Raw genomic sequence first — 23,810 nt, 5'->3', positions numbered from 1 at the left:
AGTGCCTGAACTGGGAGGGGTCTGCAGGGCAGAGCTGAGCCCCCAGAGCTGGGCTGGGCTCTGGCAGCTCTGGCAGGGCCCATCCCTGGGCACAGAGAAGCAGCTGCTGGCAGGGACAGCTCCAGGCAGCAGAGCCCTGGGCAGGCAGTGGGGGAAAAGTGCCCCCAGGCTGTGCTGGGATATTTCAAGTCCTCTCCTAAACCCAACTATTCCATGAATACTTTTCTACAGATCCCCATGCCAAGGCACAGCAAATATCCAACAGCAGCTCCATCAGGCACTTCCTCCTGCTGGCATTGGCAGACACACGGCAGCTGCAGCTCCTTCACTTCTGCCTCTTGCTGGGCATCTCCCTGGCTGCCCTCCTGGGCAACGGCCTCATCATCAGCACTGTAGCCTGCGGCCACCACCTGCACACGCCCATGTTCTTCTTCCTGCTCAACCTGGCCCTCACTGACCTGGGCTCCATCTGCACCACTGTCCCCAAAGCCATGCACAATTCCCTCTGGGACACCAGAACCATCTCCTACTCAGGATGTGCTGTACAGCTGTTTTTCTGTCTCGTCTTCATCTCAGCAGAGCTTTCCCTTCTGACCATCATGTGCTACGACCGCTACGTGTCCATCTGCAAACCCCTGCACTACGTGACCCTCCTGGGCAGCAGAGCTTGTGCCCACATGGCAGCATCTGCCTGGGCCAGTGCCTTTCTCTATTCACTGCTGCACACAGCCAATACATTTTCCCTGCCCCTGTGCCATGGCAATGCCCTGGGCCAGTTCTTCTGTGAAATCCCGCATATCCTCAAGCTCTCCTGCTCCAAATCCTACCTCAGGGAATTTGGTCTTCTTGCTGTTAGCGGTGGTTTGGTGTTTGGCTGTTTTGTGTTCATTGTTTTCTCCTATGTGCAGATCTTCAGGGCTGTGCTGAGGATCCCATCTGAGCAGGGACGGCACAAAGCCTTTTCCACCTGCCTCCCTCACCTGGCCGTGGTCTCCCTGTTCCTCAGCACTGGTACATTAACTTACCTGAAGCCTCTCTCCATCTCCTCCCCATCCCTGGATCTGGCCCTGTCAGTTCTGTACTCAGTGGTGCCTCCAGCCCTGAATCCCCTCATCTACAGCCTGAGGAACTGGGAGCTCAAGGCTGCAGTGTGGAGACTGATGACTGGATGCTTTCAGAAATATTAAACTGCTTGCCAGTTTCTGCCAATCATTTGTAATGAATGTCACCTTTGATACTTTTTGTTTGTTTGGTTGTGAGTTTTTTCTTTTCTTTTACTTTTTTCATATGGTCCACAAGGACATGTTGTTCTTTGTGCCATTTCTCATTTTGTTTCTCTCCACCTTCCATGTGGCCAAAGACTGTGTCAATGAGAGGCTGGTTTCCTTATGGCTTTAAAGGAACTAAAGGATCTCCCAGCCGAGTTTAGTGCAGAGATCCCCTATTGTTGCCTTCTCTGGAGCTGCAGCAGCAATGTCTGTGTGCAGAGCTGGGGGCAGATCAGTGCTGGCACAGCAGCTGTGCCCAGCAGCAGCAGCAGCACTTGGTGTTGCCAGTGCTGCTGCCGTGGCCCTGCCCCGCTGCCCTGGTGGCCCTGGTGTTGCTGCAGCGCCTGAGTGCTCTTGGGGCCGGGCACAGCCCTGGGGGTGGCAGTGCCGGGGCTGCAGCAGGGACAGGCCATGGGCACTGCTGGGGCAGCGCTGACGCCTCAGCCCAGGCCCTGGGGGCTCCAGGCTCCTTGCCCAGGCTCTCTCAAGAACACACCCAGGCCAATGCTCAGCACAGAAAACCCCCGTGAGCAGCCCCAGGCTGGCCGTGGGCAGGCTGGGGGCAAACAGCATGGCTGGGGCTCTGCAAGGGCCCTGGGGCAGACGGGAAGGAGCAGCAGAGCAGGGGCTGATCCATCCCCAGTGTGCTGCACAGCCCAGGGCAGCGTTCCAGAGCATCCTCATGGAGCTGCCAACAACATCCCCCTCTGCAGCCCTGGCCTCTCCCCCAGCTCACACAGGTGCTCCATCCTTGCAGGCACAGACACGGCAGCACTGGCTCAGCAGCCCCTGTTTGCATTGCACACAGCAGGGGCAGCACCCCCACGCTGTTGGTGTGGGGACATGAACCTGAGGGAGCACAAATGCCATCAGCCCCTGGGGCCAGCAAGGCCTGGGGGACACCAGGGAAACCACTCAGCTTTGTCCTGGCCTCTGCAGTCAGCCAGAAAGTTTGTTCCCATCAGCTGGGAGTTTCCTGTCCCACTGCAGACGCTGTTGCTCAGAGCCAGGGATGCCTGGCAGCCACTCCCAAACTGCCCTGAGAATTTCCTTGGCTTCATCTTTGCTTTCTTTACTCTTCGTGCTACAAATTTCTTCCTGTTCCCCACTCCAGTAGGCCCAGAACTGGACGCAGCCCTTGAGGTGCTGCCCAACCAGTGCCCAGCACAGGGGAAGAATCCCTGCCCTGCTCCTGCTGGCCACACCATTCCTGATCCAGGCCAGGAGCCATTGGCCTTCTTGCCCACCTGGGCACTCTGCTGGCTCATGCCCAGCCTACTGTCCATCAGTCCCTGCAGGTCCCTTTCTGCCTGGCTGCTCTCCAGCCACTCTGTCCCCAGCCTGTAGTGCTGCAGGGGTTGTTGTGGCCAAAGTGCAGGACCCAGCACTTGGACTTGTTAAACCTCACCTTGTTGGATCACACATCCTTGTTAAACCACACCTGGATCCAGCCTGTCCAGGGCCCTCTGCACAGCCCTCGTGCCTCCATTCTCCATCAGATCCAAAGTCACACCCACTTTGGTGTCATCTGCAGATTTGCTGATGCTGGACTCAATCCCCTCATCCAGACCATTCCATGCAGGCATTGAAATTCACGCTGGCTGGCTCTGATCCTTCAGCCATCCTGTGGGTGCCCTGTGAGGGCACTCAGGGTGATCTGTTCCATAACCTTGCTGGGCACCCAGGTCAGGCTGACAGGCCTGAAGTTCCCCAGCTCCTCCTTCCAGCCCTTCTTGGGGATGGGCTCACACTGGCACCTCCAGTGCTCTGGGCCCTCAGTGCTGAGACAGCACTGATGGTAAATGATGGAGAGCAGCTTGGGGAGCTCATCCACAGCTCCCTCATCCCCCTGGGATGGATCCCATCTGATCCCACACACCTGTGAGCATCTGAATGGCTCAGCAGGTCACCAACTGCTTCCTCCTGGATTACAGGGGCTGTTCTGGTCCCTGTGCCCATCTACCAGCTCAGCAGAACACTTGTCCTGAGGACAGCCTGCCCTAATATCGAAAATTGAGAGAAACAAGATGTTAAGTAGCTCTGCCTTCTCCTTATCTTTAGTTACTATATTCCCCACTGCATCCAATATAGAGTAGAGGTTCTCCTTATCCCATGTTTTGCTATTAATTTAATTGTGGAAAGATTGTCTATTTTTTTTTCACGGAAGTGGTCAGGTTAAACTCTAATTGAGCTTTCACCTCTTGACTTTTTTTCTGCACAACTTCGCAACATACTTAAGCATTTCCTAAGCTGCTTGACCTTCTGTCCAAAGTTGATGCACCTCTTGTTACCCTTGAGTTCCCACAAAATCTCCACGGCCAGCCAGGCCAGTAATTTTCCGCACTAGCTCATCTTTTGCCACACTGGAACAGGTTGCTCCTTCCCCCTTAAAATTACTTCCTTGAAATGTGTCCATCCTTCCTGGACCCCTTTGTTTTTAAGGGATATTTTCCTTAAAAAAAATCAGTGCCTGATTCAGTACTCCCCAAATCTGCATCCTAAACAGGCCAAAGTCTGCCCTTCCTAATTCCAGTGTAGAAGTTTTGTTGCTGCCCCTCCTTCTTTCCCAGAACATTGAAAACTTGATTATTTCATGTTCACTGTGCCCCAGGCAACCTCTGAGCTCCACATCTGCCACCAGCCCTTCTCTGTTTTTGAACAGCAGCAGACAGAGCTTTCCTTGGCATTGGGAGTGCTACCAAAAATTCGGTGAAACAGAAAACTCCTTAACCCCAATGTAGCATTAAGTAGCAGCATTCTTTATTTGGCCAGATGCACAGGGGAGAGCTCCTCCCAAAGCCCTGCATGCTGACCACAGGAAAGTTTCTGTTTATATTCTGTATTTTGCGCACATATTCATTGATTGTCCTGGACTAAACATACATATGTATATCATTTCCCCAAAATCATTAACACATTTCCTCTCCCCTTTACCCATGCGTCCTTCCAGACCCTGGGGGTCTCTCTGTTGGTCCCTGGTGTTCGTGGACCCCAATGTTCCAGTGGGCTTGGCTGAGCTGGCAGGACACTGAGGCTGCTGAACTTCCAGTTCCCCTTCTCACACAATGGGCATTGTGTGGCTTCCATAGGCCTGGGGTTGTGGAGAACAAGCTCCAGGTGTCAGCTCACCTGGTGGAGGCAATTGATCATCTCATAACATGAGGTCACAGAGTGGGCTATGACATCACAGAGTGGGTTATGTGGGGTCATTGAGAGCTATGACATATTAGACTGCCTCTGTGACATCACAGAGCCAGCTGTAATATCACAGGGCAGATGTCGGAGGTCACACAGCAGACTATGACATCACAGATTTGGGTGTAACATCAGAGACCAGCTGTGTGACATTAGAGACTGGGCTGTGACATCACAGAGCAGGCTGTGACATCCCAGAGGGGCTGTGTGACATCCCAGCAGGGCTGTGTCAGGTCACTGGGTTGGTCACTCTGCCCCAGCTCCCCCTCACAGTTTCTCCCAACAAGTCCAATGCTGTTCATGCCCAGCAGGGTCCCTGTCTCCCGGGATCCCCCCAGCCCACCTGGAGCCACAGCCTCCACCAAAGGATGTTCCACAGGATCCACCCCAGATCCTGACACGGGGACAAGGGGCCAGGGCTATGTGACCACGACATCAAGGATGGGGATTATCCAGGTCACTGTGGCCTAGATTTGGTTCCCCAGGACAGGAAAGATGTCTGGCAGCTGGAGCAGGGTCTGGGAAGGGCCTCCAAGGTGGTACTGGAGCCATTGGGCCGTGAGCAGAGGCTGAAGGAGCTGGGCTTGTCCAGCCCGGAGCAGGGAAGGCTGAGGGGCTCCCCATCCCAGCCTGGCAGTGCCAGCGAGGAGGAGATGGAGAACACAGAGACAGGCTCTTCACTTGGGGGGCTGGTGGGAGACAAAAGCCAATGGGTGGAAGGGGAAAGAGGAGATGTCAGCCAGGGCATGAGGATATGAAATGAGTCAGGCTGCTTTCAGCATTTCCTCAACACCAAGAGCAGCCTGACCTCTCTTCTCCATCCACCACTGACAGCTTGGAAAATCAGGAATTGTTTGAGCTGTTTTGCACCCACTCCAGGATGAGCATCCTGATACACGAACTTAATTGTTCTTTTGTTTGAAATTAATTTTAGTATGGAAATCACCTGTGAATGGTGGACTCATCAGATGCTGCTGGGACGTTGCACATATCTGAGGGAGGATTGTGATTGTTATGAAATGGTGTCCTGTTCAACTGGGGCCTGTTTGCCATGAAGAGAAATTTTCTTTGCCTCTGAGTGACACCAATTCCACACCCCCCAAAAGACACAAACATGGTGAGTTGTGTTTCCCACTCCAGTGGTATCACTTTGACCTCCCTCCATAGCCAGAGCAGAGCTCCCTTATCCCACAAAGTCCCTGGCAATGCAGGTATGAAGAAAACAGGACAGGCTGTGGGGATCAGGGGCAGGGTAGGGCCAGGGATTTGGGGTGGTTGTAAGCCCAGGGTAGGACCTGGCCATTGGCCTTGGTGAACCTCATCCAATTGTCCTGGGCCTATGGCTCCATCCTGTCCAGATCTATCTGCAGAGCTTCCTGCCCTCCAGCACAGCCACAATCCCACCCAGCTTGGGCTCACCTGGGAACTGACTGAGGGTACTCTCGATGGCCTCATCCAGATCAGCAATAAAGACATTTCACTGACCTGGCCCCATTCTGAGCCCTTGGGACACCCCTGGATGTGACTCCATTCCTCAGCTGCTCTGAATGCCATGGGTTGGATGAGGGAAATGGTGGGGAGGAGATAGAGACAAAGTGTGATTGATTGTCAGCCATGAAGGGTCTGGATTTTCATATCTGTTCAGACTGCATGAAGAGGTGCTGGGGGTCAATATCATTGGGACATTGCTGATAGCAATCTATGAACAAAATAAGAAAAGAGGAAAAAACAATTCTCTCTGCATTGTTTTAAATACAGTATATTCACATTAAATAGACTTTTGAAATCTGTCTAATTACCCAAAGAACACTTGAAAACTTAGATTATTCCCAAAGGGTTTTTCTTGTTCAGGTGTGTTTGGAACAAATATTTTTTAACCTTTTACATTGAATTTCTGAACGGAAGACCTCAAGAAAAAAGAGGCCTCTGGAGAAATAAAATTCATCATCAACCTCCAAGTGGCTGAGAATCCATCGCCATCAGAGCAGCAATGAACAGAAATGGGCACAGCTTTTTGGCTGCCCCAGCTTTGGCATGGACCCTGGGCCTGGAGCAGGAGCAGCTCTTGAGGGCCCCAAGGCCACGGCTCTTGTGCTGCCCTGGGCAGATGGGATGGCAGCAGGGGCTGCAGAGCTCTCAGCACCTCAGCCCAAGGGGAGCAGGGCAGCCAGGGAGCCTCCTTTGGCCTTGGCCAAGCACCTTCCCCCATGGCTGGGGCTGAGTCCTGTGGCAGCTGCAGCTGCTGCTGTGCCCTTGCCAGGGGCTGAGGCCGTGGGGCAGTGCCCAGAGCAGCCTGGCCTGAGCAGAGCTGTGGGGTCAGAGCCGGCTGGGCTAGGCTGTGCTGGGGAGAGGCCCTTAGTGCTGCCCAGAGTTCAGGGCAGCTGGCAGAGCTTGCAGGGAGCTGGGCTGGGCTCAGGGAGCCTGGCCCAGAAACCATCAGTGTCCATCTCAGCCTGGCTGAGCGTGCAGGGGCAGGACTCAGGCCAGGCCTTGTGGGGCAGGGCCAGCGCCTGTGCAAGGCATTGCAAACAGGCAAGTGGCCCAGAGAGGAGGCTGCTCTGTGCCCTTGGTGGCATGGACAGAGCAGGGAGGGGGCCCAGGACATTTGTCAATACCAGCCTCTGTGCCCATGCATTGGCAGCCCTGGCTGCTGAGCCCAGCTTTGGCCTAGGCTGAGTTTGGCTGTGGCCCAGCTCCATCCTCCTGCAGGGCTCAGGGCCTGTTCCCAGCCATGGCCGGCCCTGGCTGCCTGTCTGCTGGCCCAGAGGCCGGCAGAGCCCAGGGCAGGGCTGTCTGTGCAGCCCCACAGGTGCCAGGGGCTCTGCAGGAGCTGGCAGAGGCTGCCCAGCAGGGAGGCCATGGGGCACAGAGCCCCAAGGCTGCTGTGGGCACCACGGCACAGGGGCCATTCCAAGCCGCAATGCTCCTGGCCTGGGCTGGGCCTGCACAGGGGCTGGGCCACCATGGCTGGGCCAGCACAGGGCCACAAAGGGGCCATGCAGCCGCTGCCGGGGCTGACAGCAAGGCCAGGCACACACAAGCAATTGCTGAGCATGGCCTGCGCTGGCCAGGCCTGACTGTTCCAAAGGCAGAGCTCAGCTGCCCTTGGGGGCTGCAGGAACAGTCCAGAGCCCAAAGAGCCTCCATGGCTGTGCTGGAGACCAAGGCTGCAGGAGGGAAATGCAGGGCTGCTGCGGGATGGGGAGGGCATTGAATTCCAGCACACACCTCAGCTCTCTGGCAATCCTGGCACCATTCTGGGCCCTCTTTCAGACTGGAGCAGAGCAGATGTTGATGGGACAGGAGCCCTGTGGGGCTGTCAGGGACATGCAGCCTGCAAGGTGCTCTGCTCTCCCTCAGGTGCTCTCAGAGAGATCCAGTTCCAGCTGGGCACCTCAGGGCACAAGTGGCACTGCCTGTTCATGGGCACACAGCTGATGTCTGCCTGGAAAGTGGCACAGGTTTTAATACCTGTTAGTTTCCTAATATACAAATGGATCTTTGCTACCTGGGTCATTTGAGTACTTTTAAGCCATGACAAATTTTTCCCACCAGGAACAGGAACTTCCTGGAAGTGTAATGATGGCAGAAGAACAAGTACTGATCTTCCTGTGGACTTGTGTCACCAATATCCAGTGTATTACTTCCTCTCAATCTTCCTTCATGTGTTTTCAGCTCTCCTGGTTAGATGGCCATGTCTAAGGATGCCCCTTCACTAGAGCAGCTGGATCGATGCCCACCTTGTTTTTTGATTTCCTCCTTCAGATGCTCTCTGGTCTTTCAAGTGCCTGTCATATGACTGGTTTCATGCTTTTAGGTGCAGACAGTTGCCCCATATTTCTGAAGTTCAAATAAATATCATGTTAGTCAACATCTTAATTGTGTTTATATCTATCACTTAATTTTTCCTATGTCTTTGCCTAAAACTGTTATGTACAGAAATCCCTTGGGGATGGGGGACATTTCAGATGCTGCTGGTACATCACAGAGAGCTGAGGAAAGAGCTGTGAGGAATATTAAACTGTTCAAATGTTTGACTGTAGCATTGTGTGTGTTTTATATGGGTTTATTGTAAAGTTGGTTCTTTTTTATAAGTTAATAATTTGATTTGACCCTCGGTTCCCTCCATGTTCTCCCTCCTAATGGTTTGTTTCTCCCACCTGTTGCCTGTCAATCATTGTAACCGTCACCTCTCATGTCGAGAATCTTCTATGTCAATCATCCCTCACCTAGACTATGATTTTTCCCTTCAGCCTTTTCTCTCCCCTGGGCCCTTCCTATTGGTTCAGTTGTGTCCCTCGCTGCTCCCCTGGGTTTTGCTCATTGGCCCCTCATGTCTCTTCTGTTGCCCCCATCCCCTTTTTTAAGTGTCTCCCTAACAGTTTTTACCTGACACCATCACTGGCCCCACCCGGGCTAAAAAGGCGCCTTGGCATCCACACACTTGTCCACTCCTTCATTCCATTACCTCAGTTCTTTGCAGTCCTGCTCTCTCCTGCATCACCACACCGCAGACGGAGTCACTACTCAGGGGTTCTTGCCGAGAACCTGGGAGTGGTGGGATTCATAGTCTCCACCGGTCACTCCAGGAGCGGCTAGCCAGCCGGTCAGCTCCAGTGGCGGTGGAAGTGAGACTGCGTTCAACGTGTGTTTGTTGGCAAGAAACCTTTCTGTGCCTCTGAGTGTCACCAGGCCCTGAGCCCAAAGGACACAAACCTGATGAGTTGTGTTTCCCACTGCAGGGGCTGCACGTGGACCTTGGCTCTGCACAGGAGAGCTCTTCATCCCCTTTCTCTCTTTTCCTCCCTCTGGGCATGGAGGGAGCTCCTGGCTTCAGTGTGTGACTCATGTGTGCAAAGAGCAAATCTGGGCAGAATTGGGGCAGGGAGGGTTTGGGGGGACCTTGGGATCTGTGCTGGGTTCAGAAGGTTTTCCATTGCTCTGAGACTGTCTGCTGTGGAAAGTGGATTCAATATCCCACAGAGTAATGACTTTTGCATTGATGGAGCTGTGCCTTCCCTTGGCTTTGTTGGCTGACAAGAAATGAACATCCGTCTGTGTCTTGGGCAGCTCCTTCTCCAAGGAAAGCAGGTGGGAGCTGGAGCCAAGGAGCTGAAAGCTGCAGGTGCAGCCTGGGCTGGAGGGAGCTCAGATTTGCACAAGGCCACTCTGAGTGCCAGGGCTTGGATGGGGGAAATGGTGGGGTGGGGGTAGGGACAGAGTCTGATTGATTGTCAGCCATGAAGGGTCTTGATTTTCATCTCTATACAAACTGCATGAGGAGGTACTTGGTTTCAATGTCAATTGGAGGTTGCATATATCAATGAATTAACAGGAAAACAAAACTAAATTGGACCTAAAAAATGTTTTCTCACTGTCTTTTTAAATATCATGTATTCACTTTGAATACACTACTGGGATCTACGTAACTACACATTATTTGGAAACTGAAATAAAATTATTTCGCAGAGGCTTGGCTTGTAAGGTGTTGGAGTGTTATTGAGCCCTGGGACACTGAATTCCTGCACTCAAGAGCTGAAGGCTGAACAAGCCTCTGGAGCAGGAAAATTCAGCAGCAGCCTCCAAGGTGCTGAGGATGTCAGCAGCCCCCACTGAGGCCATCCCTGCCCAGAGACTGTGGGGGAATGGGCAGACAAGGAGAGCGTCCCTGGGGCTGGGGCAGCACAACTCAGAGGCAGCAGCGGCTCCAGCTGGGAAATGGAGTGTGGAATGTGGCTGGGAAAGCCCTGCCTGGGCTGTGCCAAGCAGGACACACAAGCCCTGACTCCTATCCAGTAAAAAAGTTTCTCAATGAGAGATTTAAAAGGAATTGCAATTGTTTGTTTCCTCTGAGTTGGACGCAGTGCAGAAATTCTGACAAGAGATCATCAGGAGCTCAAAAGAACAAGACAGCTTTTACTAGTTATATTAGAAAATTATGGAAACTTGGCAAATGGTTTAATATGACATTCAGTGGAAAAAAACACAAACCCACTTATCAAAGCTTTAAATTGGACCATTCACCTTCACAAACTCTAAGCCTGTGCAGTTTTAAGTTACTCAAGATTTGCAAGAGAACAGAAATAGAAGAAATATACACAGAAAGAGAAAAACAAAAAACATATACAGAAGCACCCACCCTGCTACCAAGTCCTGGATTCCAGGAGTGTTTAGATGGAAATTCCAAGAGGATGCAGGGTCAAGATGTGTGCTTGCCTTGTGGTCAGCCTTGAATACCCCTTGGTTTCACTGGGCCCTTCCCCCAGGTGGGACTTGGGCTCATTTGGTCCCTCAGGAGCTGGGCTGGGGCTGCAGAGGTGGCTGTGGAGCATTGCCTGTGCTGTGCCAGGGACTGGCAGCCACTGCTGGGCTGGGATAGAGGCTCTGGGGGGATTGGGGTTCCAGGGCACAGCAGCATTGGAGTTCCAGGGCAGGGGAAGGCTGGACCTGCCCTTCCTCCCCTGTGCAAAAATAGTTTGAGCCAACAGTCTCCTCCAGTCTCTCACAACAGGGAATGTTGGAGGTGAAATCCCAATGCCTGGAGGAGAAGGAAAGTTCTATTCCATAGGAAGGAAAACGCAGGGCTCCAGTGTTTGGAAGGCAGCTGAGAGCCTCACAAGGCCAAGGCCTGGCAGACTTGCCAATAAGGGCAGATTTTGTCTGGGAGCACTCTTTGAATTGAAGAAATTTTGGAGGTGGTAGGCCAGTCTTGGCCATGGGCACCTGGAGAAGCAGGACAGTTCTTTCCACAGGAAGGAAAGCATGGAGCCTTCCCCAGTATTTTGGAGACAGATGGGAAGTGACCCTCATGAAACCACTGGCAGCTAGACTTGTCCTGGCAATATTCCTATTGGAACAATCTCTGGATATAGGGAAATTTGGAGGTGAAATCCCAATTCTGGCCATGGGTGCCTGGCGGAAAAGAACAGTTCTTTTCCATTGGGAAGGAAAGCACGGAGTACCAGTGTTTCAGAAGCAGATGACAAGGGAGTCTTAATGTTCCAAGGTCAGCTGGACCAGTCAGGCGGCCCCTGGGAGGCCAAACCAGCAAGATCTGTTCCATCTTCCCTTGGTTTTGTGGGGCCCCATGGTGTCACAATGGTGCTTTGGATGAGGCCCCACAGTGCCACAATGGTGTTACATGGCTTTGCAAGGGTTCCTCAGGGGTGAAGAGATGGACGAGAATCTTGGCTTCATGATCAGAAGGCTGGATTTATTACTTCATGATATATAATACATCATGACTATACTGAAAGGAATAGAGAGAAAAGTTCAGAAGCTGCTAAACTAAGAAAAGAATAGGAATAGCAATAAACAAGAGAGCTCTCTGTGAACCTGTCCCAGAGAGCTTGGTCCTGATTGGCCCTTAATTGTAAACATGGACCATGGGCCAATCATAGGTGCACCTGCTACATTCCACAGCAGCAGATAACAATTGTTTACATTCTTCTTCTGGGGCCTCAGCTTCCCAGAAGAGGAAAAATGCAAAGAAAGGACTTCTATGAAAAAATATCAGTGACATATTGGTGTCTTGTTTCCATGGGGTCCAGCAGTGTCACAATGTCCCCTCAGCTCCTCAAGGCCCTGAAGTCTCACAATGGTCCCACTGATTCCATGAGGCCTTGCAGTGTCACAGTGCTCTCCATGGTTCCCCAGGCCCCACAATGTTGCGTGACTCCACTGTTCCACGAGGTCTGCAATGTCACAATGGACCTTAGGACCCCAAGGGTTTGCTGTGTCACAATGGTCTCCTTTGGCTCCACAGTGTCACAATGGACCATTGATGACATGAGGGCCTGCAATGTCACACTGGACCTTTGGTTCCAGGCAGCCCTGCAGTGTCACAAAGGCCTCTTGTTTTCACGAGGCCCCACAGTATCACAATGATCCTCTTGGTTCTCTGGTGACCTCCAGGGTCACAATGGCCTCACTGGTTCCATGAGGACTCACAGTGACACAATGCTTTGGTTATTCCATGGGGCCCCAAAGTGTCACAATGGTCTCCATGATTCCATGGTGCCCCTCGGTGCCACAATGGTCTCCTTCATTCCATGAGGCTGTGAAGTGTCCTAATGATCTCTCCACAGTTCCATGAGGCCCTGCAATGTCACAGTTTGGACCCTTGGCTCCATGGAGTCTTGCAGTGTCACAATGGCCCCTTGGTTCCATGACACCTCAAAGTGTCACAATGGTCTCCACAGTTTGAGGACTCCCGGCAGTATCACAATGGACCCTTGGTTTGATGGCGCCTCTCAGTGTCACAATGATCCCTACATTCCATGGACCCACACAGTGTCAGGACAGTCCCCTTGGTTCCATGAGGCCCAGCAATGTCACAGTGGTCTCCATGATTCCTTGATGCCCCACAGTGTCACAATGGTCCCTTGGTCTCACAGGGCCCCACAGTGTCACAATGGTCCCTTGGTCTCACAGGGCCCCGCAGTGTCACCTTGGTCCCTTGGTCTCACAGGGCCCCACAGTGTCACAATGGTCCCTTGGTGTCACAGGGCCCCACAGTGTGACAATGATCCCTTGGTCTCACAGGGCCCCACAGTGTCACAATGCTCCCTTGGTCTCACAGGGCCCCACCATGTCACAATGGTCCCTTGGTTCCATGGGCCCTGTGCTGCTGCATTCCTCCCTCCCCTTCTCAGGCCGCCCTGCCAGCTGAGAAATGCTCCTTGGGGCTCAGCCTTGGCCAACAGCCCCTGGGCTCAGCTCCTCTGCAGCTCATCACAAACACTGTCTGCTCCAGGCACTGCTGCTGCCCAACCAGATCCTGGGTTCTGTAGGAGCAGCCCAGGGAGGTGTTTTTGTTCCCTCTGTGGCACAACATCCCTGTTCTCACCCTGCCAAAGAAAGCTGTTGGTGCCAAGTGCGGCCAGGATGAGCCATTGCTGGGACTGCAGCCCCTCTCTTGGGGCCCTGCAAACAGCACTCCAAAAGGAGCCCTTGGAGCTCTCCTGGGCCAGCGACTCCCTCTGAGTGGGGCCTCTCCCAGCCGGGAACTCTCCCGTTTGCTGCACTCGGGGATCCCGAACAACGACGGAGCCTGGGCCAATCCCCCCACTCCTCCAGGCTCAACCCTTTGCCTGCTGGGGAGATGGCAAAGGATCCACAGTGAGCATTTCCTGTCCTCAGGGGAATTTCTCACAGGTGCCTGGCACTGACTCTTTGTGTCTGTGTGCACACAGGAGTGCCTGTGCTGGGGAAATGAGGCAGAAATGCTGCATTCTGAGGGCTTGGAGTGCCTTGGATAGCTGAGTCAGTCAGATATCCAGATATCAGTAGGTAAGGACAAGTCACAAGGTCTAAACTAAGTTAAATGCTCCTGAGAGTTGTACTGTTTGTAAGTTGTTAAGTTTAAGTTATTAGCTAAGTTAAGGATTGTTAAGTGTGATTCCTCTGTTGAATTTCTAAGTCATAGGTTTTATTTTGGGTTAAATACTGTTAAGTGCTGCTCTTTCGCTAAATTTTGAAGTTGACGGGATCAGGTAAAGTTTAGGAATAAGTTAAGTCCTTTAAAGTTTGGGCTCTGTTAAGCTTTTAGGCCATATTCCTTTTATCCTTGCCCTCATTGTCCTTGTGTCTCACACACACACAGGGACTGTTCTCGGTTCATTTCTGGTTTTATTGCCTGGATTTGGTTTGGTTTTGTTGTTGCTTTGTTGCCTTGGTGTGCCTTAAATGTCCCCTCAGGAGCAGAGTGACTCTTGCCAAGGAACTTTGTGCTGCTTGAAATAAACAGGGCCAGGAGACTTCTTCTCCTTTTAATGCCTTTACTATAAGTGATCAGCTCAGGATTGGGCGGCTCGGCGGGGCTGCAGTCCCCGTCGTCTCTCCCAGGGCGACTCAGATGATGAGGACAACATGCGCAGCTTTGTCCACCCGGGGCAGAGCTGGGGGTCCGCTCCTCGTGGGAGCCTTTAGGGCATCAACACCCTCCGATGTTGGATTGGTCTCAGTCTCACTTCCTCCCAGACCCGGCCCGGGAGCTCTCGAACGCAGGGTGAGGAACAACGAAGGTTTTCAGCATCTCTGCAGGCCCAGCACTCCGCTCCTCTCATCCAGACATCACTCCAATCTCTCAACTCTGAGCTGGCTCGTTGTTTTTGGGGTTTTCTCAGCGCATTCGGAGCAGGGGTCCCACACAGCATGCTGGTCCTTGGAGTATTTTGCACATCCCTCCCCCCCAAAGTCTCTTCTCCTCGCTGTTCGGGAGGTCCCCACCCTTCACTGTCTCAGAGCGGGGCCATTACCTGGCCCCAGCCAGGGCTTACACTGATACAAAAACAACCATTAACAACAGCGACCCGTAACTACCATAACACAGGCAGAACCCCAGCAGCAACAGTGGTAACCTTTTTCTCACAGGAAAAATCAACAGAATTTTTGTTCATAACATACTGGTCCGTACTGGTTTATACTGGTTTATACTGGTCCATATTGATCCATACTGGTCCGTACTGGTCTCTGACCCCTCCCCTCCCCCCCAGGTGCCTCCAGTCCGTTCCAGTACGGTGAGTGACAAACTGGGACAAACTGGGAGGGCCCCAAAATGGCCCCAAATGTCCCCAAAATGTCCCTAAAATGTCCCCAGATGGCCCCAAATTGTCCCCAAAATGGCCCCAAAATGTCCCCAGCAAAGGCAATGAATAAAAATGGATGAAAAAATGGGAGTTTGGTCACTGGGGGAGGGCACACGGGGACAGCGGTGGCACCGGGAGGGGACATCGGGGCCATCATGGCCTTGGGGACATCAGGGCATTGGTGGCCTTGGGGACACTGAGGCGATGGTGGCACCAGAAGAGGACACGAGGGCAGCGGTGACACTGAGGTGACAATGGTGGCCCTGGGGACATCAGGGTGACAGTGGTACCAGAAGGTGACACAAGGCCTTGGGGACATTGAGTGATGGTGGCCTTGGGGACACTGAGGCCATGGTGGCACCAGAAGGGGACACAAAGCCAAGGGTGACATTGGGGTGACAGCGACTGTGGGGACATTGAGATGATGGTGGCCTTGGGGACATCGGGTCAGTGGTGGCCTTGGGGACATCAGGGTGAGGGTGGCTCTGGGGACATTGGGTCATTGGTGGCCTTGGGGACATCGGGTCACCGGTGGCAGTGGGGACAGGGGTTGAGGGTGGCCTTGGGGACATTGGGTCACCGGTGGCAGTGGGGACAGGGGGTGAGGGTGGCCCCAGGTCCGGCTGTGTCCGCTCCCCGATGTCCCCGCGTCCCTCAGGTGACCGAGCCCAGGGGACGTCCCCCGGTCCCTGCAGCTGCACGAGGCCGCAGTGGCGGCAGCAACGTCCCCACGGTGTCCCCAGAATGTCCCTATCTCCACAACAACATGGTGGCCACCACCCCCACGTCCCTCCAGATGCCACCACCACAGGTCCCCTAGGTGCCGATGTCCTCGGTGACGTGGGTGTAGATCTGCGTGGCGCCCCTGAAGCTGGTGGTGGCCACGGAGCCCTCGCAGTGCATCACCTGGGCGTGAGGTGGGACCACGAGATGGTGGTGGGACCATAGGGTGGATGATGGGTCATCGGGTGGAGGTGGCACCATGGGGTCAGCAGTGGGACCATGGGATGGGTGGTGGGATCATGGGGTGGTGGTGGGACCATGGGGTCAGCAGTGGGCCCATGAGATGGGTGGTGGGCCCATGAGATGGGTGGTGGGACCATGGGGTCAGCAGTGGGCCCATGACATGGGTGGTGGGACCATGGGGTGTTTAGGTTGGGTGGGGTTGGAGCCCTCCCAGCACCATCACCTTCCTGCACATGGGGTCAGGGGGTCAGAGGTGGCTCACGTGACCCCAGTTGGCCCCCGTGGCCATGTGGTGACCATCATGACCATGGTGGCCCCGCATGGCCCTGGTGACCCCCCTTGACCACATGATCTTAATGGAACCCCATGACCCCATGACCTTGATGGAGCTCCATAACCACACGGCCTTGATGGAACTCCATAACCCCATGACCCTGATGGAGCTCCATAACCCCATGACCCTGATGGAGCTCCATAACCACATGACCTTGATAGACCTTCATAACCCCATTACTTTGATGGACGTCCATAACCCCATAACCCTGATGGAACCCCATAACCCCATGACCCTGATAGACCTTCATAACCACATGAACTTGATGGAACTCCATGACCCCGTGGCCCTGATGGAACCCCATAACACCATGACCCTGCTTACTCCCATGATCTTGATGGACCCCCATAACCACATGACCCCATAACCCTGATGGACCCCCATAACCACATGTCCCCGTGCGGGATGTCCCTGTGCAGGATGTCCACGTGTGGGATGTCCCAGTGCAGGATGTCCCCGTGCGGGATGTCCCCGTGTGGGATGTCCCTGTGCGGGATGTCCGCGTGCGGGATGTCCGCATGCGGCGCGAAGCCACCGGCGCCCCACAGGAACACCCGGGGCAGCTGGGCTACCACCAGGAGCAGCGCGTCACCCGCCAGGACGGGGTGGCAGGACAGCGGGGACGAGCCTGGGGGAGAGGGGACACGAGTGAGGAGACCTTGGGGACCTTGGGGACATTGGGGGCACTGGGGACATCAGGTGCACTGGGGTGATGGGGCCTTGGGGACATTGGAGAACGTTGGGGACACTGGAGATGTTGGGGTGATGGGACCTTGGGGATACTGAGGACATTGGAGACCCTGGGGACATTGGAGATGTTGGGGTGATGGCACCTTGGGGACATTGGAGATGTTGGGGACCTTGAGGACCTTGGGAGTATGGAGGACACTAGGGACATTGGGATGATGGGGACCTTGGGGACACTGGAGATGTTTGGGACCTTGGAGACCTTGGGGACCTTGCGAATATGGAGGGTGTTGGGGCCGTTGGGGACATTGGGGACCTTGGAGATGTTGGGGTGATGGGACGTTGGGGACATTGGAAACCTTGGGGACCTTGGAGATGTTTGGACATTGGAGATGTTGGGGTGATGGGACATTGGGGACACTGGAGATGTTGGGGACCTTGGAGATGTTGGGGTGATGGGACGTTGGGGACATTGGAGATGTTTGGACATTGGAGATATTGGGGTGATGGGACACTGGGGACATTGGAGATTTTGGGACCTTGGAGATGTTGGGGTGATGGGACGTTGGGGACATTGGAAACCTTGGGGACATTGTAGATGTTTGGACATTGGGGACATTGGGGACACTGGAAATGTTGGGGTGATGGGACACTGGGGACACTGGAGATGTTGGGGTGATGGCACATTGGGGACCTTGGGGACATTGGAGATGTTGGGATGATGGGACCTTGGGGACATCTGAGGACCTTGGGGACCTTGGGGACCTTGGGGACATCTGAGGAGACCTCGGGGCCATCGTTCTCCCCGAGGCCACTTTGGTGTCCCTCAGCCCATCCTGGTGTCCCCAAGGCCATTCCTGGGCTGGCATTGTCACCCTCGGTGTCCCCAAGGCCATTCCTGGGCTGGCATTGTCACCCTCAGTGTCCCCAAGGCCACTCCTGGAGTGGCATTGCCTCCCTCGGTGTCTGCAAGGCCGTTCCTGGGCTGGCATTGTCACCCTCGGTGTCCTCGGGCTCCATCTTGATGTCCCTCACCCATTTTCACAATTTTTAACCCAATTTTCACCATTTTAAACCCATTTTCACCATTTCAAACCCATTTTTCACCATTTTCCCTCAATATTTTCACCACTTTCCACCCAATTTTCCCCATTTTTTCACTATTTTTCCATTTTCACCATTTTTTCCTATTTTTCTCTCTTTTCCCCTCCCTTTTCCCCCTTTTTCCCCTATTTTTTTTCTCATTTCCCCCCCCCGATTTTCCCTGGTTTCCCCCATTTTTCCCTGGTTTCCCCCATTTTCCCCATTTTTCTGCAGTTCTTTTCATTTCATCACCCTTTTTCCAATTTCCTTCCATTTTTCCCAATTTTTCCCCATTTTCCCACATTTTTTCCCACATTTTTTCTGTTTTTTCGTCCTATTTTCCCCCCATTTTTCCTATTTTTTCCCCATTCCCCCCCCCCCCCATTTTCCCCTGGCTTTTTTCCTTTTTTTTTCCTCATTTCCCCCCTATTTTTCCCACTTTTTTTCCTGTTTTTTCCCCATTTTCCCCCATTTTTCCATGTTTTTTTTCTATTTTTTCCCCATTTTTCCCACATTTTTCCACCTATTTTCCCCTGTTTTTTTCCTATTTTTTCCCCATTTTTCCCACATTTTTTCCTCCCATTTCCCCCATTTTTCCCTGTTTTTTTTCCTATTTTTTCCCCATTTTTTCCCAATTTTTCCCTGTTTTTTTCCTATTTTTTCATCCCATTTCCCACCCATTTTCCCCACATTTTTTCCTATTATTCCTCCCATTTTCGCCCCATTTTTCTCTCTTGTCGTGGTTTGACCGGAAATGGGACATCTGGGATATGTTGTTTTTGCTGTGGTCACCAATGGGTGGTTGGATTTTAAGATGAGCACCTGGTTTTACCAGTGGGGTATTGTATCCGCCTCTTGAGACCACAAACCCAAGGAGTTAAAAGCAGGGCTCTTGTCCTTCAGAGCCCTCTTGGGATTTCTGGCGTGAAGGAGTTGGGTCTCCCTCCCCCGGCCCAGTTGCTGGCTGGGCTGGGGGAGGGGAAAGCCACGTGGCCCATCTACGGTAGGCCCGGATTCGGTGGAAGGGTGGGGGAGCATCGAGCGACCTGTTTATTCCCCCCCCCCTTTTGGAGACTGAGAGAATGCAGCCTGTGCTGGAACTGTTATCTTGAAACTTGATATCATGTGCTGGCAGCACGGCTGGGAGGAGAAAGGGGGGGCAGCGAGCAGCCCAGCGGCCTGAGAGAGCCTTTAACCCTTGTGGATAGTGAGAACTTCACGGAACATTACCTTTCCTAGGAAAGGGATAAGGGTGGAAGATGAAGGAAGAAATAGGTCAGTAAGGGGGTCTGGCAAAGAGAAAGAGAGATGTTGAAGGAATGGGGGAAGATGGAGTGGCAACTTTGCTGGACTCTTTTGTTGTAGATCCATGGACTGTCTCCTAGTGATACAGAGGCTGCATTGCAGGGGGAAGCGGAGGCTCGGAGCCAGGAGAGTTCGATGTTGAGACCCCTCGGCCCCAGGGGGTATAGAAGAAATGGGGGGGAGAAAGGTCCCAGAGATGAGAGTGTGCTCTGGAACGAGACGAGGCATCCTTAAAAGGCCCACCCTGAAAGCAGGCCTCTGCCTCATCCCATGCCTGGTGGTGAGAGCACCTTGGCATGGAAAGGAGATGTCACGAGATAGCAGGACTCCGGGCGGTGCTAATTGTGACAAGAAGTCCGTGGTACAAGGAAGGACTCCGTCTACTCTTCATAAGCTGAAGATTTGATTTTCTAAAGGGCGATGCCAGACCGAGTGTGGATAATTTTGGGAGATGAATTGTACTGGGATCTGGAGGAGGAGGGGGAAGTGTTTCTGTGTAGTTTTCATTCTCCTTGTGATTTCTTTTTCTTTTGTGTGTGTGTAGTTTAGTAATTGTGTGTAGTTTAGTAATTGTGTGTAGTTCAGTTAATAAACTTTTCTTTATGTTTAAGTTGGAGCCTGCTTTGCTTATTCCTGCTCACATCTCACAGCAGATATCAGGTAGAGGGTAGACTCATGGGGGCTCTGGCTTTGCCAGGCCCAAACCATAACAGGCTCCCAAGCCACATTCAGGCTCCTTCCATCTTGAGTCTCCAGGGCATGATATTCCAAGACCACGAGGCTGTTGCCATCTTGGACCATTGTGGAAGGTCTGAGAAAGGCATGTTTGAGGGGAGGCTCTGTGTTAGGAGTGACCAACGGATTGAGTTTTTGAGACATTGCTTGCTGGTGAAGGATCTCAAGGATGGTATGGAAGATGGGGAGCATGTGGGCTGCAATGGGCTCCCTTTTGATCGAAAGCTTGAACAGTTTAAGTCCCACTTAGTCCTAAAATTCAGTGGTATGGATTTCATCAGCAGAGGCATCTGGAAAATTTTTAATGATCCACCTCATGATTGATTTTTATTTGTTCTTTGAAAATATTTTGTCACAATCTCTTAGAATTAACTTAAAGCATCCATATATGCTCCTTTCTACTTTGGACATCTGGCTGCCCATTTTTCTCCTTCTCCGCCTTAGGGGCAACAGCCACCAGAGCACACCAAATCATTAATGGGACTTGGGTGCATATTGTAAAAACACAGTGGCAAAATGGGCAATAAATGTCTTGCATTTTCCCAAACCCTCCTGCAATCCTATGTAGGTGAAACCGTTTTTGCCCCTGCCGATCCTGGGCTGAGGTCCCTCGAAGCAACAATGAATCCGCCAGGCCCTCACAATCCAAAATCCTGGGGAGCACTGGCCTATCCATCAGCTAACCCCAGCTGACGTGACTGACACAGGGAGCCCTGAATGTCATGGTCCCTGTTCGGGTGCCAAATGTCACAATGAGGGTGGCTGCGACAAACCTCTCTGAGTCCCTGACTTCAGCAGGGCTAGGGTGGCAAAAATGAAAAGAAGGGGGTTCGATGGAGTTTCCCAAAAAGAACTTTAATTACAGGGTGAAAAATAATAAATATGGAGAAGTCGAGCACGGTACGAGGGGCAGTATCCTAAAACCTGAGACAAAGAGGAAGTCACAACATAGACACTTGGGGCTAGAAAACTAGAACAATAACCATATAGAAGAAACAAGTAACCAATAAACCAATACAGGAGTAGAACTTGGACAACTTAGCATAACAACACTAAAGGCTTATGGGAAAAGTCTCAAGCTCAACCTAAGTAAATCGAATGATTCCTAGAACTTGAAACTCACGCCCAGTTCTTCCAGGGTAAAATCTGTCTTACTCTGAGTTACAGCTGGGCTAACTCCCACACCGCTGCTTTGCACTGGCCCCTTGGGACCATGCAGCCAAACAGAGCCACAGTGCTATCCTTGGTTCCACAAGGCTCTGCAGTGTCACAATGGCCCCTTCATTTCACAAGGCTCTCAAATGTCACATTGGTCTCCATAGGAAGGAAACCACAGAGCCCGAATATTTCAGGAGCTGATGAACGGCAGCCATCAGCAGCCAAGGCAAGCCTGACCTGTCTGTCCTGTCAGGTTTGCTTGGAGCAACCCTTGGATATTTGAAATTACGAATGCGGAGTCCTAATTTAGAACATTTGTGCCTGGAAAAGAGAGATTTTTTTTTTTTCCATACAAAGAAAAGCAGAGAGCCCTTTCCAGTGTTTGGAAAATAGATGAGTGCTGCAACTCATGAGTCAATGACCAGCCAGACTTGTCTGTCCTGGCAACTTTAGTCTGGCAGCAATCCTTGAATACACAGATATTTGGAGGTTGAATCGGAATTTTGGCCATGGATGCCTGGAAAAAATGGACAGTTCTTTTCCATAAAAAGAAAAGCCCAGAGCCCCAATGTTTCAGGGGCAGATGGGAATGGCCTTCAGCATTCCAAGGTCAGGCAGACCTGTCAGGTGACCCCTGGGAAGCCAAGGCAGCCACACCTATTTCATGTTCCCTTGGTTCCACAGTGCCCTGCAGTGTCACAATGGCTCCTGGCTTCCATGAGGCCCTGAGGCCCTCAGGTGTCATAACGGTCACTTGATTACACAAGTCCTTAAGGATCTTAATGGTCTCCATGGTTCCACAAGGCCCCACAGTGCCATAATGGTCTATTGGTTCTGTGAAGTCCCGCTGTGTCCAATGGCCCCTTGGTTCCATTGGGGCCCAGTAGTGCAACAATGATTCCCTTGGTTCCACAACTTCCCATAGTGTCATAAGGGCCCCTTCCTTCCATGAGACCCTGCAGGGTCACAATTGTCTTCCTGATTCCATGGGGCCTTGCAATGCCACAATGCTCTCCATGGATCCACAGTGCCCTGCAGGATCACAATGGGCCTTTGGCTCCACAAGGCCCTGAAATGCAGCAATGGCCTATTGGTTCCACAAAGCCCTGCTGCTTCACACTGGCCCTTTGGGACTGTGAGGCCCAACTGGGCCACATGTTCTTGGTTCGAAGAGAACAGAAAGATGTACTTGGTTCCACGAGGCCCCAGAGTGTCACAGGGGCCCCTGGGATCCATGGTACCCTGTGGGGTCACAATGTTCCTCTTGGTTCCACAAGTCCCTAAGTGTCACCATGGCCCATTGGTTCCACAATGCTCCGCAGTGTCACAATGGTCTCCATAGGAAGGAAAAAAGTGAGCCCCAATGGTGCAGGGGCAGTCACCAGAGAAGCAGTCACCAGAGGTCAAGTTTAGCCCAACTTGTGTCATCCTGGTTTTTTAAGATTTTCTAAGCCTTCTGATGTTGACATTCTTGTAGTGAACTTTCTCACACACTTTCTGTAAATAACTCATTGTTTCGTATTCCTTTTATGGAGGAGGAGAGAGTTGAAGGGCTGGTGGTTTGATCAGTGTCATTAGAGAGGTGGCACTGTCACCCTCCAATCCGCTGTCACTTTTGGAAAACTATAAATGTTGGAGTCAGAATATAAACTTCACATTTTTTCTTCACCTTGAGAACAGTGATGTGTGCTTCTGTTCTTTCCTGTCCTCTAGTGACATCAGGGGAGTGCCAAAGTGTACTGCAGCCTAGCCTGAGACAGAGTCCGGATTGCTGGTGAGGTTTTATTGTCACCCCTCTTTGGTGCTTTGCCTGCTGTTTTTGGGGTAATGGCAACCGCTGTGAGTTTCAAGGAGGATTCCCTCATTTTGGATCTCTGGAGGGGGGGCCCTGCAGTGGAAACAGGTTTCTATTTCCTGGAACGAATTTGAGCGATTGCTTCTGTGGGCGCGAGAGCGAGGGCTCTTTTCGGACTCTGCAAAGCCGTTCTCCAAGGAAGAGTGATCTCTTCTGGGGGTACACCTCATGGAGGCCCTCTTTGATGACTGCACCGTGGACGTGGGATCGCTGCTTGTGCAGTGGAAAAAGTGTGAGGATCTTTGGCGGGGGTCTGGTTCTTGTACCACTCGGAGTTCCCAGTGGACCCCTTCTGTCTCAGACACGGATGAGGGGAAGTTTGAGTTTCTGTGCGATGTGGAGCTCTCTCGCCACCCTGGGACGGTGTGCTGAGGCACGGGTCCAACACGGGGGATGGAAAATGCTCCCCCGGGGTGGATTTGGCTGTGCCAGGCTCCCTTGTGCTGCTCTGCACTGATGCGGCTCCACGGGCTGCACCTCTCTTGGCACCCCTCCCCTCCTCCATGTCAGGGACAGGGGCCCCGCGCCAGTCTCGTCCTGTTGCAGACATCTTTTCATTAAAATCCTTTCATTAGGATTTTTCCTGCTGAAGCTGAGAACTTTCAGCAACAAAGTGTAAACAATGGTTATCTGCT

General features: G+C 52.5%; 1 protein-coding gene across 1 annotated transcript; it reads left to right on the top strand.

Annotated features, from left to right (window-relative positions):
• Positions 1-635: 635 nt before the first annotated feature.
• LOC131571816 (olfactory receptor 14J1-like) lies at positions 636-15,872 on the top strand (the record flags this gene model as incomplete). Its single annotated transcript, XM_058824585.1, has 3 exons — positions 636-1,097; positions 14,960-14,983; positions 15,711-15,872. Coding segments are annotated over 3 exons (648 nt in total), but the record flags the coding sequence as incomplete, so codon positions are not given.
• Positions 15,873-23,810: the final 7,938 nt, after the last annotated feature.

This window comes from Ammospiza caudacuta, unplaced genomic scaffold (assembly GCF_027887145.1).
Source record: "Ammospiza caudacuta isolate bAmmCau1 unplaced genomic scaffold, bAmmCau1.pri scaffold_39, whole genome shotgun sequence".
In the NCBI taxonomy this organism is placed as follows: domain Eukaryota; kingdom Metazoa; phylum Chordata; class Aves; order Passeriformes; family Passerellidae; genus Ammospiza; species Ammospiza caudacuta.
This window is presented reverse-complemented; position numbering and strand designations above follow the sequence as displayed.